The sequence below is a fragment of the Pygocentrus nattereri genome, chromosome 3 (assembly GCF_015220715.1).
Source record: "Pygocentrus nattereri isolate fPygNat1 chromosome 3, fPygNat1.pri, whole genome shotgun sequence".
Lineage (NCBI taxonomy): Eukaryota > Metazoa > Chordata > Actinopteri > Characiformes > Serrasalmidae > Pygocentrus > Pygocentrus nattereri.
Genome location: NC_051213.1, coordinates 33,312,715 through 33,328,192, shown reverse-complemented (window position 1 = coordinate 33,328,192; position 15,478 = coordinate 33,312,715). Strand labels below are relative to the sequence as shown.

Below are 15,478 nucleotides of genomic sequence, written 5' to 3'. Positions count from 1 at the left end.
CCGTTGTCGGCAGGATTCGAACCTGCGCGGGGAGACCCCAATGGATTTCTAGTCCATCGCCTTAACCACTCGGCCACGACAACATGGACAACGCTGCCGAGAAGACGTCCTGTGACTGTCATGTGACATAGCGACTTGGTTTTAAATACTAGTTTTGTGCTATGTTATGAGTAATGTCCCCTTTAACAGAGAAATGGAAGTGTGTTTTTCATTGCGCGTCAGCTGTTATATCCAAAGGTGTTACAAAACGGCGTACGTTCTGGAGTTAAACTCTTCATTTATTTATCGCTGCTGCGGGGGCAGCACGTTACTACACAGACCCCTGTATACTTTGCGTTAGACTGAATGATCCGTGGTTTAAAAAAAGTGTCTTTCGTCAAAATTGGTGTAAAAGTAGAGGAGGCAGTGGATAGGGCAAGATGGGGGCAGATGATCCGCTGTGGCGACCCCTAAAGGGAGCAGCCGAAAGAAGAAGAAGAGTCTTTCGTCAAAACGTTTGTTCCCTGACCGGGAATCGAACCCGGGCCGCGGCGGTGAGAGCGCCGAATCCTAACCACTAGACCACCAGGGAGCCGGAAGTATTATCACTGCAACAGACTGATCAGTGAGACGATATTTACATATTTTACATTAACTGTTAACTAACAGGTAATCTGGCTTGACTGACAAGACGTTAGTTGGTTTGCACCGCTGCTGAGGTCTTCTGTAAAAGCCCACATATAAGAGACGCCTTCTCGGTTCAGATATTTGGAAAAGCAGTGTTTCATGTGCACTGGTGATAATATGTTAAGAAGTCGCTCATTATTTAATAAAGGTTCAGAAATCTTTCGTTAATTTTTTTCTTTTATTGCCCGCTTTACTCCACTCCCACAGTCCTGAGGAGGACTGCTCACTGTCTCCTTAACTGAGCGAAGGTGGACTTTTCTGTGTTTATGCACCAGGGGGCGCAAATGATTTTTTGTGCTTTTGAGAGCTGGCATCAGCTTCCTAATTTTTCTGCTCGTGAAACTGAAGGCGTGCTACTCTGGGAATGTGCTTTACAGAGAAATTCCACCCAATCTTCCGGAATTCTACATAATTCGTTCGTTCCAAATGTAACCAAAGTAATTCAGAGCGGTTTGATGTGAAATGGCGAGTTGTAGAGAAACTTTACAGTGGTGGTGAACCTGGCGTAACATCGTCAACAATATTAACGTGTGGCTTCGGTGGCGATGTCCCACTTCGGACACCAGTGTGTCATATACGGTGAAAAGGCAGCATTAAATGCCCGTATTGTTTACGGGAAAGTAGTTTTTCTAAGTACAGATAAGTTCTACCTAAAACGAAATACAAGTGAACAGCAACCCGATGTGAAAGTGCTCACCAACTAAAGCGGTTCTGAGTTCGGTCAGGTCGGTTCCCGATCACAGACCCATGTTTTCCTGCCAACTGCAAAAGTGTGCCGTTGTCGGCAGGATTCGAACCTGCGCGGGGAGACCCCAATGGATTTCTAGTCCATCGCCTTAACCACTCGGCCACGACAACATGGACAACGCAGCCGAGAAGACGTCCTGTGACTGTCATGTGACATAGCGACTTGGTGAAAAAGTTACCAGGTATATTAAAGCATGGGCTGCTTTTTGAATGAGGCTCAACATGAATCAGCCAAAGAGAGGTTAATTTCATATATGAGTCTTAAAGGCACAGTAACAAAAGCAGCCTGTTCTGAGAGATTGGAAAATGGTCATGTTAAAATTCTGACTGAGTTGGTAAACTCACAAACGTAAGGGAAAAAAAATACAAGACTGCAAGATATTGGCTCTTTAATAAAAAAAATAAAAACAAACAAAAAACTTCTTTAAACTTTAAACCTTATAAGTCATTATTTCAGTGTGTCAGAAAGAGACAGAATCAATTATGTGACCTGTGAAAACTATTCCAACTTGGGGACAATGCACACTTGTCACAACAGGAAGGGGTCAGTACACAGACAGGCAGGTAGTGTCCAGCTGTGATTGCAGAAATGAGCGGAAGAATTCACTATAAATATAACTAATGGAAATAAAATGACCTCTCCATGGATCCTCCTTATCGTGGTGGAGGGGTTTGCATGCTTGAATGATCCTAGGAGCTATGCTGTCTGGAGCAAAGCTCCTGGTAGGGTCTCCCATGGCAAACTGGCCCTAGGTGTCAGGTCAGACAAAGAGTGATCCAAAATTCCCCCTATGAAAATAATGAAAGAACGAGAATTGTGTACCCTGCCCAGATCAGGGTTACCGGGGCCCCACCCTGGAGCCAGGCCTGGGGGAGGGGCTCGCCAGCGAACATCTGGTGGCTGGGCATTAACTCATGGTGCCCGGCCGGGCCCAGCCCGAAGGGGTTACATGAGTCCGCCCTCCCATCGACCCACCACCAATGGGAGGGGCAGTAGTAGGAGTTCGGTGCTTTGTGGATCAGGCAGTGTCCAAAGGTGTGGGCCTTGGCGTTCTGATCCTCGGTTGCTGAAACTGGCTTTTGGAACTTGGAATGTTACCTCACTGGCGGGGAAGGAGCCTGAGTTGGTGAGTTGGAGTTGAGAGATACCGGCTAGATATAGTCAGGCTCACCTCAACACACAGCCGGGGCTCTGGGTCCAATCTCCTTGACAGGGGCTGGACTTTATTCTTTTCTGAGGTTGCCCATGGTGAGAGGCGGCGGGCAGGTGTGGGCTTTCTAAAAGCCCCTCAACTCGGTGCCTGTATGTTGGGGTTTTCTCCGGTGGACGAGAGGGTAGCTTCCCTACGCCTTCGGGTTGGGGAACGGGTCCTGACTGCTGTCTGTGCTTATGCACCGAACAGCAGTTCAGAGTACCCAGCCTTCTTAGAGTCCTTGGGAAGGATGCTTGAAAGTGCTCCTCCTGCAGACTCTATTGTCCTACTGGGGGACTTCAACACTCACGTGGGCAATGACAGTGTGACCTGGAGGGGTGTGATTGGGAGGAATGTTCCGCTCCTCCATTGTTGAAGTGGCTGACTGTAGCTGTGGCCGCAAGGTAGTTGATGCCTGTCGGGGCGGTAATCCTCGAACCAGGTGAGAGATGCCGTCAAGCTGAAGAAGGAGTCCTACCGGGCATGGTTGGCCTGTGGGACACCAGAGGCAGCTGGCAGGTATCGACAGGCCAAGCGATCTGCGGCTTCAGTCATCGCCAAGGCAAAAACTCGGGTGTGGGAGGAGTTTGGTGAGGCCTTGGAAAGTGACTTTAAGTCGGCTCCGAAAAGATTCTGGCAAACCGTCAGGCGACTCAGAAGGGGAAAGCAGTGTGCCACTAACACTGTATATAGTGGAGATGGTGTGCTGCTGACTTCCACTGAAGACGTCATTGGGCGGTGGAAGGAATACTTTGAGCACTTTCTCAATCCCACCAACACATTCTCCAGTGAGGAGGCAGAGTCTGGAGCTATGGGAATAGGCTTGTCCATTACTGAGGCCGAAGTCATTAAGGTAGTTAAAAAGCTCCTTGGTGGCAAGGCTCCAGGGGTGGATGAGATCCGTCCCGAGTTCTTCAAGGCTCTGGATGTTGTGGGGCTGTCTTGGCTGACACGCCTTTTCAACATTGCGTGGACATCGGGGGCGGTGCCACTGGATTGGCAGACTGGGGTGGTGGTGCCTCTTTTTAAAAAACGGGACCGGAGGGTTTGTTCCAACTACAGGGGAATCACACTCCTCAGCCTCCCTGGTAAGGTCTATGCAGGGATACATGGAGAAGAGAGTCCGGCTTATAGTCGAACCTCGGATTCAGGAGGAGCAGTGCGGGTTCCGCCCTGGTCGTGGAACACTGGACCAACTCTTCACCCTCTCCAGGATTCTGGAGGGCTCATGCGAGTTTGCCCAACCAGTCCACATGTGCTTTGTGGATCTGGAGAAGGCAATCGACTGTGTTCCCTGGGGTATTCTGTGGGAGGTGCTTCAGGAGTACGGGGTACATGGCTCTTTGCTACGAGCCATTCAGGCCCTGTACAAACAAAGCAGAAGCTTGGTTCGCATGGCCGGCAGTAAGTCAGACTCGTTCCCAGTGAGAGTTGGACTCCGTCAGGGCTGCCCTTTGTCACCGATTCTATTCATCATTTTTATGGATAGAATTTCTAGGCGCAGTCAGGGAACAGAGGGTGTCCGGTTTGGTGACCTCAAGGTTACATCGCTGCTGTTTGCAGATGATGTATTCCTATTGGGGACATCAGGCCGTGAACTTCAGCTTTCGCTGGATCGGTTTGCAGCCCAGTGTGAAGCGGCTGGGATGAGAATCAGTACCTCTAAATCCGAGACCATGGTTCTCAGGCAGAAAAGGGTGGGGAGCCCTCTTTGGTTCTGGGATAAGCTCTTACCTCAAGTGGAGGAGTTTAAGTATCTCGGGGTCTTGTTCACGAGTGATGGTACAAGGGAGCGGGAGGTTGACAGGCGGATTGGTGCTGGGTCAGCAGTGATGCGGGCTCTTTACCGGTCTGTTGTGGTAAAGAAAGAGCTGAGGTCGATCTACGTTCCTACCCTGACCTATGGTCATGAGCTTTGGGTAATGACCGAAAGAATAAGATCGCGAATACATGCGGCCGAAATGAGTTTCCTCCGCAGGGTGTCTGGACTCTCCCTTAGAGATAGGCTGAGAAGTTCGGTCATCCGGGAGGGACTCGGAGTAGAGCTGCTGCTTCTTGATGTCGAGAAGAGCCAGTTGAGGTGGTTCATTTCATTAATTTCATTTTCATTTACAGCATTTAGCAGACGCTCTTATCCAGAGCGACTTACAAGAAGTGCTTTGTCAATCTAGAGAAGGTGGCACCAGAGAGTTTCCAGCGCTGCGACAGTCAGTGATTAGCGCTGCGACAGTCAGTGACAGGTTTGAGGGAGGTCAATGTTAATAATACAGAAATGTTAATCATGGTGACAGGAGGTTAATAAAGAAGAATAAACAGGAGCAGCAGTTTAAACAGCTGTTAGTGTTAGTCCCTTTAGTTAAAGGGGAAACTCCACCGATTTTTCATCATCTCTGCATAATTAATGCCTAAGATTAAACTGAGTCATTCAGAGTGGTTTGGTGTGAAGTGCTCCTAACAGAGAAACACACTGAGTCATAGGCATTCACAGTGGTGGTGATACCTAATGCCTGAGAAATTGTAGTTTTGTGATAAAGTTTTAGTTTAAAACTATTTTTTATCAATGTATTTTAACCCATTTGTGGTGGAAGGATACATATGTGTGTTCTAAGGTAAAATAGTCCCAATAAAACTCTTTTTTTCACATTTATGACTTTACCATCATCAACTTTACATAAAACCCCAGAAGACGTGCATTTGGATAATAAATAAAATGACTTATGTCTTTTATATACCGGGACTCCTCGTTTCCATGACCCCCACAGTAAAGATATCCAAGTCTGTAAGTTTCTCTACAGTGAACCAGTTTTTATAAAATGTTTGTGTCTCAGCTGCTGAATTATACAGAAATTTTGAAAACTTGGTGGAATTCCCCTTTAACAAGCTCGTTACGGAAACATTAGATTAGAGAAATTGACGTTTGTGGCTCAGGAAACTGACCCAATGAAAGAAAACCTAAGCGGGTGAGGAGCATCTGCTTTTCAAATGTCCAAACAACATCAAGTGTTTTCGATAAATAGCTGGAGATGACGTAATATGGTCACGTGACATGTGCCATCATTTTGATTGTTTTTTTAATGAAACGCGTCTGTGTGTTCGCAACTTTGAAGATGCAGGGTGGTTTGTACTGTGCAACTCGAGTGCAATTCAGTGACATTGTTTCAAGCAACTAAAGCTGCAGGCTTTCTCACAGTAATAATTCCAGTATCTCGCAGTGGTGGGCAGTAACTAAGTAATTGTAATACCTTACTGTACTTAAGTAGTTTTTTTCGTGTATCTGTACTTTACTTAAGTTTTTCCACTTTGGGCGACTTTTTACTTTCACTCCACTACATTTCAAAGTGAAATATCTTACTTTTTACTCCACTACATTTTGAGAAATCTGTCATTCCTTTTGGTTTTTGTGTGTATAAAAACATCCATCCATCCATCCATCCATCCATCCATTTTCTAAGCCGCTTCTCCGTCAGGGTCGCGGGGTGGGGGGGGAGCTGGAGCCTATCCCAGCAGTCTTCGAGCGAAAGGCAGGAAACACCCTGGACAGGTCGCCAGTCCATCGCAGGGCAGACAGACACAGACAGTCACTCACACACTCACACTCTGGGGCAATTTAGCACGTCCAATTGGCCTGACTGCATGTCTTTGGACTGTGGGAGGAAACCGGAGAACCTGGAGGAAACCCACGCAGACACGGGGAGAACATGCAAACTCCACACAGAGTGGACCCTGGTCACCCGGCAGGGGAGTAAAAACATAACATGTCAAAACAAAAGAAGCGTAAAGCAAGAGCACCAATAATGGAACTAACCTAACCTGTAAATAGACCACAATATAGAAATATGTACACATATGCAGTCGTGACTGACACGTTTCTTTTTTTCTGAATTCATACAAACACTTTCATTTGATAGTAAATTAGTTTTGGTTAGTTTATGTTTATGAACAGAGACCTACAGGTCAACAGAGTAAAGGAAAACTTATTTGTGTGTAAGGGGGAGCGAGGAGGCGGATGCACACGCTGAGATAAGCGAGATTTATTAGGGGCAAATCCATAGCCGATGCGGACGGAACGGGAAACAGACATGACAAAAACCAGAGCAGCCAGCAAACAGACATCAAACAAAGACCAGCTACAAAGATACAAAGACTGGCAAACGCAAGGGGCAAACACAGGGCTTAAATACACGTAACAATGAGGGACAGGTGAATACAATCAGGGGCGGAGTTACAAAACCAAAACACGAACACATGGACAGGACTGGGAGGGGCTAATCGTGACATTGTGATCCTGAGTTTAAAGCCAGTGTTTATTAAACTTGTAGCTAATTTACAAAGTAATCTTAAACTGAAACTTTGCTTGTTTGTAAAAGTGATTTCAGAGCCACTCGGTTCTCCCTGATGGAAACTGTTTACCTTCAGTGTTTTGTGCTTACGATCATTTTAATAGACGTCAGCGTCACTAATTAATGACGTTCTATTAAAAGACTGGTTTACCAAGAGAGACGCTGGAGGATTTTCACCTAAACTGAGTTAATGAAGTGAGTCTTGTTACAAAAATGATAACAGGACATCAGAGCCAGAATTAATCTTTTAGTACTTTTACTTTCAATACTTAAGTACATTTGAAGCCAAATACTTTTGTACTTTTACTCAAGTTGAGGTCTAGAGTAAGGACTTCTATTTTTACTGGAGGAATATTTTACCCTGGGTATCTCTACTTTAACTCAAGTACATGATTTGTATACTTTGTCCGACTGTGGTATCTGGGCTGCTTTACACACTGTGAAAGTGTGGTCACTTTGATAGTCATATGATTTCATGTGGGGGGGAAAAGTGACTTGCATTAGATTGGTGAAGACCCCTCTCCTATTAGCGTGCTTGAAAAAGCACTCTATTAATAGTGATAACAGTTGTTATCTCTCATACTTCTTCATCTAAGAAGAAGACTTCTTCCATTAATACAGCCTGAATCGCTTAACGTACAGACTCGGTTCAAACTGCGTTTCGAAGGTCTCTGCGCTGTAACTTGTGCTATGTATTTCTGGAGTCGATCGGAATGGTAGTTTTTAATAAAATGAAGTTTTAAAATTAAAAACCTCCCATAAGAATGAATGGCAGAATGTTCAGAACTTCAAATTCTAACAGACATTGATGATGCCACAGCAGGCCACTCAATCTCACAGACACTGTAAAGCAGAATCTGCTTTAAAATCCTTAAACTTTCACCTAGAAACTCTTAGTTTTAAAAGGTAGAGACACTTGTCCTTTCTGAAACCTCAAAATATCTAATCATTTTATCAATTAGCTTTAGAGATATGAGCATTTGTATGGCACTAGGCACAGAAAACTGCCCCATTTGAGAAGACATTTTCTTCTCAAAACACACAACATTACATGAAAATAATCCCCAAGGGTTCTTATCTCACACCATCTATCCAGTTAAGCAACAGAGTAAACATTTCCCTCATTTGTTCAGAGGGTGCAAATCGGACTCAAACAAGGCTTCTCCACTAAGAGCTGCGTAATGACAGAGTGATAGTTAATTTGAATGACCCCTGCCCCCTCCCCCCCAAACACATACATCTCTCCCTCTCACACACATGCACACACACACACACCTAAGGAGGTGGTTTTACCTACACAGAAACACACACAAACACAGAAACACACAAACACACACACACACACACACACACAGAGAAACACACACAAACACAGAAACACACAGAAACACACAAACACACACACAGACACACACACACACAAACAGACACATACCTAAGGAGGTGTTGTTCACTTACACAGAAACACACAGAAACACACACACACACACACACTTGCAGCTCTTTTCAATCACTCTTGCAGTTACTTCAGGAAATGCACATCTAGTTTATTATTCTTTTTCGAATAAAAAAAAAAACATGCAGACACCACTTATTTCAATAAGTCATTCTGAATGCTATAGTCTGTTCAAACAGTTTAATTATACAGCCTCAAATTAAAGTTTTCCACTTGCATGAAAAAAAAAATACTAGAAAACATAGTTGTCTTCACAGAGATAACTGTATACAGCTAGCGAGGAGCAGTCTAGACTGAAGACCATAGATCAGCTTGCGTGGAGAAGTGTAGACCGGAGATCAGCTTGCGTGGAGAAGTCTAGACCGGAGATCAGCTAGTGGGAAGCTAACAAACTCCAGCTTCTACATGACATCTGAACGATCACTTATCCCATCTACAGAGCTCTCTGCTCTGTAACAGGTTTTATGTGGTTTTAACAAAAGCATCTTCTTATCAGGTGTATGTGAAATGATACATTTGCATAGTTTAAAATCAGTTGAGATGAGAATTACAAACGAAAAAGTCTCCACTGCGCACACCTGAAAGATGCTTTACCAGCACAGGCACAGTCTTAGTAAGGACAAGCCCAGTCCTTCCTTTTCCAGCATTGAACATTGTCTCACCATTCAGACAATGTCAACAAGGCACTATTTCTTCTACTGACCATCTTTGACGTGTTTCTCGGTTTGAGACCAGAATATGAGGTCACACAGAGTCACACATATTCCTGGGCTGAAATCTTCGAAACAACTCCTTTTGATTCCAAGCTAACGATGAGGTGCTTCATCTTCTGAGTTGTCTTTAGTCGAGCATCTTTTGAGAACTTGTCTTTGTGGCTGATTAGTGTATTCCTTAGACAAATCTGCAAAATAATAGTGTTTAACATTAACAGCCTGATCAGTAGAAATACATTGGTCTTGATCTGTTAATTAAGTTAATTAAGGTATTAGAACGTAAAACGTCTATCTGATTTCCTTATACTGACACTACAGGCCATGGCAGAAAGACAAAACAGGATTACTTACATAACTAACATAGAACATCAGCAGTGCTGCTATAAGTAAAGTGATGGCCAGCACCAGATAAAATGTATCACTTTCTTCATATTTTCCTGCGTCATCTTTGGGTTGTTCTGAGGAAGACAAAACGAAACATCTGGATGAAATAAGATTTGACTCAAGTTGTTTTTGTATATCAAGTACACCCAGTACATAGGATTTAATTAGCTGTTGCCACTTTATACATTTAAATGTGTTTACACTTACCATAGACCCTGAGGTGAATCTCTCTCTGCTGGTTCTGATGGCCGAGAGGAGCGGAGAGAAAGCAGAGGTATGTCCCAGCATCCTCCACAGTCACGTTGGGCAGGAGAAGGCTCTGTGAACCCTCCAGCAGCTCCACCTCCCGCATCAAACCTCTGTATCTTTGAATAGTGCCGTTATTTTGTGTCAGCCTCTTCAGCACTAGACCAGTTAACTTGTGAGAGGGAGCCTCGCTGACCTGTGAAATGAAAACAAGTCAATCAGTTATGAAGGGAACGTCACTTTATTGGCCTTAAGAGTCTACACTAACAAAACTGGTTAATTCCAGGCCTAGACTCTTTCCAGATCACAAGCACATGACCAGTTACATTTGAAAACAGTATTACATCAGTCAACTTCTGCTATCACTTCTGATTCATCCGGTTGAATAGTCTAAAGCAACGTTTCCCAGTCTCAGTCCTGGAGTGGTCGGCATTGCCGAGGTACAGTTAAGCTCAACCCCCCCTTTTCACCTGAATCAAGCATGATATTGAGAGAAAAGACTCTGTATGTTACTGCCAGCAGTACAACAGGACTGCTCCCTGAAGTATCTCCACTCTTGACAGAACTGTTTGATCATTCTTTGTATAGCCGGTTCAAAGCAAAGGGTAGCACATGCATTTCTTTGAGGTAACTAAGGCCACTCACAGCATCTTTTTAAAACACTGCCCACATCTACATCACCAGACACCAACAACACTGAATAGGACATTGCCTACATTCATCCCGGTCATCCTTCCAACTCACTAGCAGCACAGCTAACTGTTATCATGTCTTATTCTGTGGATACTAGGTGGTTTCACAGTTCTTCATAAGTGTCATCAATGATTTTCCTCACTTAGGACAAGACATATATAAATGTAATGTAATGTATTTATAATTAATTGATAGATCTGGTTAGAATCACTTCATAAAGAATCACCACACAAAGGGCTGTCCAAAGCATACAAAACAGATCAGTTTGTTTTTACCTAAGACAAGTAAAAAGTAAGTTTGATATAACCTCAGGGCTTTATTCCTTAATGACTGTTCAAAGAACTGGAACAGCCATAGTCCCTGAGCCCTGATGATCACTACTGCCCTACCCTCAGCTTTCTTCATGTTTTATCTCAGCTCAAATGAGTTACACATGTCCTACCTTGTACCATATGACAGACTGGTAGCGCACACCGGGCTCAGTCGCTGCCAAACAGCGCAAAACTGCGTCCCCCCCGCAGACGGACAGCGCTTCATGCTCCCCGCTGGCGCTGTGCTCTCGGACAGCTGCGGACACATTCAGTTAGAAATCACGCCGGTGTGGAAACAGGACAGAAGAGCGACTCCTGCTAGCCGGAGTCAAAGGATGCTCAAGAACAGCAGCCGGTCTTACCGAGTGAGAGGAGAAACAGGCTCAGTACTCCAGTGTAGTGCATCGTTAGGCGCCGATGGAGAAGTCTGACAGTTGCCGTGTTTATATCACGGGGCTGAAAGTGAAAGGTGGAATCCCCCCAGACTGTATGACCGCACGTGCACGCCCACGCGCGGGAGGAGCTCACGTCAGGTGATCTAGCCGAGATTCAGGACCGTTTGATGACCGCCATGGTTCGTTTCGTCTTCGTCGTGTTATTTACAGCCACTGTTTTCCAACATGGTAAGTTGTTTCCATCGTTTGCATGTTTACTCCGACAAAGTCGACATCCGCAAAACACGCCCGGCGGGTCCGGTTAGCTCGCTGTGCCGCGTTGGACTCCCTCACAGCTTCATTCACTGCTTGAGACGATACAGACGTCTCGCGAGCCTCTGATTTCCCTGTGAACGCTGAGGAAATAGCCCGTCAGGGAACGCACGAGTTGCGTGGGGGACGTTTCGGTTCTTATGTTTTTATTTTGTTCGCTATTGCGGGGCAGAAAGTTTTTGCCACTCAAACGAGCTCTGCGGTCCTTGATTTGGACTGGCAAGCATTCCGCACTCCTCCAGTCAGCGACCGGAGCAGTTTCTCATGGCCCACCACACAGAATGTAGGTCACGAAATAACTGATATACACACAAAGAGTGGATTACATGTCTAATATAAAGGCGCCTGCATTCAGAGATAGGCTGCACGCCTCCGTGTCTAACAGTGCACTGTTCCGGTGTAAAAGCCGTGGTCTTCGTGACGTATGCAGTGCACTATGTAGGGCTAATGGAGCGATTTGAGACTGAGCCTATGTCATTTTCTCACTACGACGTAGTGAGCTTCCGCATTCAGACTAAAGCGACTTCGTTTTCCTGGGAAATGTTCACGATGCTGTTTAATGTGCGTGTATAGAACAGCTTTAGCTTCCCTTTTACAGCCTTGTTTGTAAACACGTTGTCCTTCCGCACTGAATTCCTCGTAAATTTCCCTTCACCGTTGGGGAACTCCTCGGGAATCCCCTCACAGCCCGTGTCAGTCTGCAGACGGAACCGCTTTCACGGTGTTGGGGCAGCCCAGGTCTACAGTTGTTGAACTGTGTAGAATTCTGTTCATTATTCACTGCACTATTTGTTCTCGAGTGTGTGATCTATATTCTATATTCTATATTCTATATTCGTTCTGTGCAGTAATTCTTAACATGTGCAATATTATATAGCTTTAGGGAGCTATTTAATAGGAATGTGCAATAACTAACCGCTACCTCACCTGTCTGTATCTACTGTCTGTTCAGAATATATAGTTTTATGGTCCTTTTCTTTGTATTTATGTATATACTATTTCTTAAATCTACACTTTATATATTTTAGCCGTGTGTTTAATTATTTTGTGTGTAAAGTGCCGTTGGGTAGCTGCTCAATTCGGTTGTACACTGCAAAGACAGTAAAGGCATCTTATCTTATCTTGATGCTTACATGGTTCTTCACATGGTGAAGTGGTTCTTCAGGTTGATGGAGAATGTGTTGTAAACAGTCCTATACAGCACTATATACAACACAGTCTCCATCATTTTGAAGAACTTTGGAATGAAACGGTTCTATACAGAATTCATGGTTATAAATACAGCCGTTGCCTTTACTAGAGAACCGTTGAGGGACCATGTTTTTAAAGTGTGCACTCTGGTGTTTGAGCAACAAAGTGAAGATTTCCTTTTATTATGAAGCAGAAAGGCAGATTCAGATTCTTCAGAGGACTGTATGCAGGGACTTAATAAAATGTCTTCTAAAGCTACGTTTTGATCATTGTAAATTGTTGAAGTAATAAATAAATATTGTTGCTGTCGCACAAAACTGTTTTTCTTCTTACTTTCTCCATAATTTGAAAACCCAGTTGCGTGATGAACAGATCAATGTGTCAGAAACCCTTTATTTAACTTCCGTTACAAGTTAAGAAAGTTTCCTTGTGTAAAGTGACCAATTTGGAGACACAAGGGATAGCCCTTGATCATGTAACGACAAAAAAAAAATAAAATAGTGCCCTGCTACCATATTAAAACTAATTTAAAGCAACCTAACACCAAACGTGTAGAAATATTACTATTATTACTATTGTTATTACTATATTATTATTATGGTAGTACACGTTCCTTGAGAATCATTTTTTGCGTTACATTTTTTTCCCAGTGCAGTTTGAAGTGCATGTAAGTGCTTTATTAAAGTGAGTTGTCAGGTCTATGTGCTTATTATAATTTTTTTTTGTTCAGTGCTTGTGCCCAGGGGCCTTATGACACCATAAATCCATCTCTGCTTGAAATGCATTACCAGCTGTTGTCTGGTGTGTTTTTGGTGAACAGGTTTTCTATTTTATCTGTGAACCGCATGATCTAATTAGGTTAAACATTGCTGGAGTCCCCTTTAAATCACAGGTTTTTGAGTACCTCCTGCTCTGTGCATCTGTGTGTTTTCCTGCTCTAAAACTCCCACTTCAGCTCAGGAAGGGCTTTCAAATTAGGTACGTTGGATCAGGGGGTTCTCCTGGACCAGAGATGGGAACCACTGCTTTAAATCATCCACTGAGTGATTACTTAGGAAATTAATGAACCCATTTGGCACCTTTAATTTTAAAGAGAGGTCTTGAGGGTCCTAACAAGCTTCTGTTACTCTGAGAACTGTTTGATGGCACTTAGTGTGGAGTTCACTCTATGTGCTTTTGAGGAAGGCATGTTTTTACTGACAGTTAATCCTTTTTCTTTGTTGTGTTTTCTCTGTAGTGGTGTCCATGTCAGTGCCAGAAATATATGAAAATTACCCGTGTGCTGGAGGTCTGCAAAGTCTAACGTCTGAGCATGCAAGACTGGCCGAGGACTGTGAACAGATTTGGAGTATTGGGAGCAGCGTGAGTAAAGCAAGACACTGTTTTCATTTCAGCTCTGCCAGGTTCTTTGCTTATGACGAGTAATGTTAAATTCATAGAGTGCAAAACAGATAGTCTAACATTGATCCAGAGTACTGTGCCTTATTTACCCTGTATGATGTTTTGCTTCCCTCAGCCCATAGGAAGAATCTGGAACGGAAGTGCTGAGTGCCACAGACCATGCAGTCAGGTGACTGTGGGTGAAATTGTTGTCAGCAAGTGCGTCAATATCACACTGACCATTTTATGTGTGGAGGTAAGGAATTTCTTTTCCCCATTAGTGATTATAATTACACATGTGATAAATGCAGATCTTAAATTCATTCTTCTAATTTTATTTTCAAAGGATTATATGACTGAATATCGGATTCATTTTAAAGGTAAGATATTAAATGGATATATACATACATGCATAAATATGCACATACTTACATATTCATTCTTCATAATGTGGTACAGCCAAGCCAGTTTTAATTGGTTATTCTCTTTGTGATACTTCGTTGTAGGCATCAACCCTTCGCCACAAATTCAGCCCAAGAACAGAGCACGCTATGGTAATATTGAACTGTCAAATACAGTGCTATTTAAAAACTTCATAAGTTGCTTATATCCTGCTGAAAAATCAAAATTCAGAAAAGTGGCTGGATTTCATTCGTTTAGTAGGCAAAACGAATTTGAGAAAGACAGGACAAATAATCAAATCTGAACATTTTTATTTTTGTTGAGAAAGCATAAAATTTTTTAAGGGTTTGGGTTTCATATATTTACACATAGAGGGCTGACATATCTGATGTTGTGTAATCATCAGGTTTCTATGCAAGTGTTGCTGTCCTTGGTACCCTGCTTTCAGTGGCTTTGGTGGGACTGTTCCACTGCTACAGATCTCACCACCATGGCTCCAGAAACACCGAAGTGATTCAACTTTAATTATACAATGTTAGCCTACACACTATGTTAATATGCATAAAAAATACCTTTATTTATTTATTTATATATATATATGTATATGTATGTATATGTATATATATGTATAATATATATAAGTATATATATATATTAGGGGTGGCAACTGGTGTAAAAGTAGAGGAGGCAGTGGATAGGGCAAGGTGGAGGCAGAGCGGTTGGTTTTGTGGTACGTTAAATCTGAACGAGAGAAAGTGGAACGGGAAAATTCGAACGAGAAGCAACTTCAGCCTCGTAAAACAGCCGAACAACAAGAGACATTTTACAAGAAGCTGCTCTACTTCTGAGAGGGAAAGGGGAGGAAAGCGGCTATAGGTAAAGCTTAAATCAGAGCAAAGTAAATCCGTGTTTTCGTTTATATTTTTTAGCCTATAGTAGCACATTCGAACACACTCAGACATACTGGGCATTAAATGTCTCCCGGTGTGGCTTGATTTTTGTTTAAAGGACAAAACATTTAGGCTGTGACTCCTGACTGAACCTGGCTT

General features: G+C 43.4%; 1 protein-coding gene and 3 non-coding genes across 4 annotated transcripts; all 4 read right to left on the bottom strand.

Annotated features, from left to right (window-relative positions):
- Nucleotide 1: 1 nt before the first annotated feature.
- Nucleotides 2–83, bottom strand: trnas-aga. The gene has a single exon. It is a non-coding gene; the product is annotated as a tRNA-Ser (tRNA).
- Nucleotides 84–499: 416 nt separating this feature from the next.
- On the bottom strand, nt 500–571 carry trnae-cuc. Its single transcript has one exon. It is a non-coding gene; the product is annotated as a tRNA-Glu (tRNA).
- An 871-nt stretch (nt 572–1,442) lies between these two features.
- Nucleotides 1,443–1,524, bottom strand: trnas-aga. The gene has a single exon. It is a non-coding gene; the product is annotated as a tRNA-Ser (tRNA).
- A 7,044-nt stretch (nt 1,525–8,568) lies between these two features.
- Nucleotides 8,569–11,285, bottom strand: cd83 (CD83 molecule). The gene is made up of 5 exons (XM_017714376.2): nt 11,112–11,285; nt 10,881–11,005; nt 9,707–9,941; nt 9,467–9,573; nt 8,569–9,303 (listed from the first exon to the last, which is right to left on the bottom strand). Exons 1-5 carry the CDS (start codon nt 11,152–11,154, stop codon nt 9,157–9,159), a joined length of 657 nt encoding a protein of 218 aa, XP_017569865.1. The 5' UTR covers nt 11,155–11,285; the 3' UTR covers nt 8,569–9,156.
- Nucleotides 11,286–15,478: the final 4,193 nt, after the last annotated feature.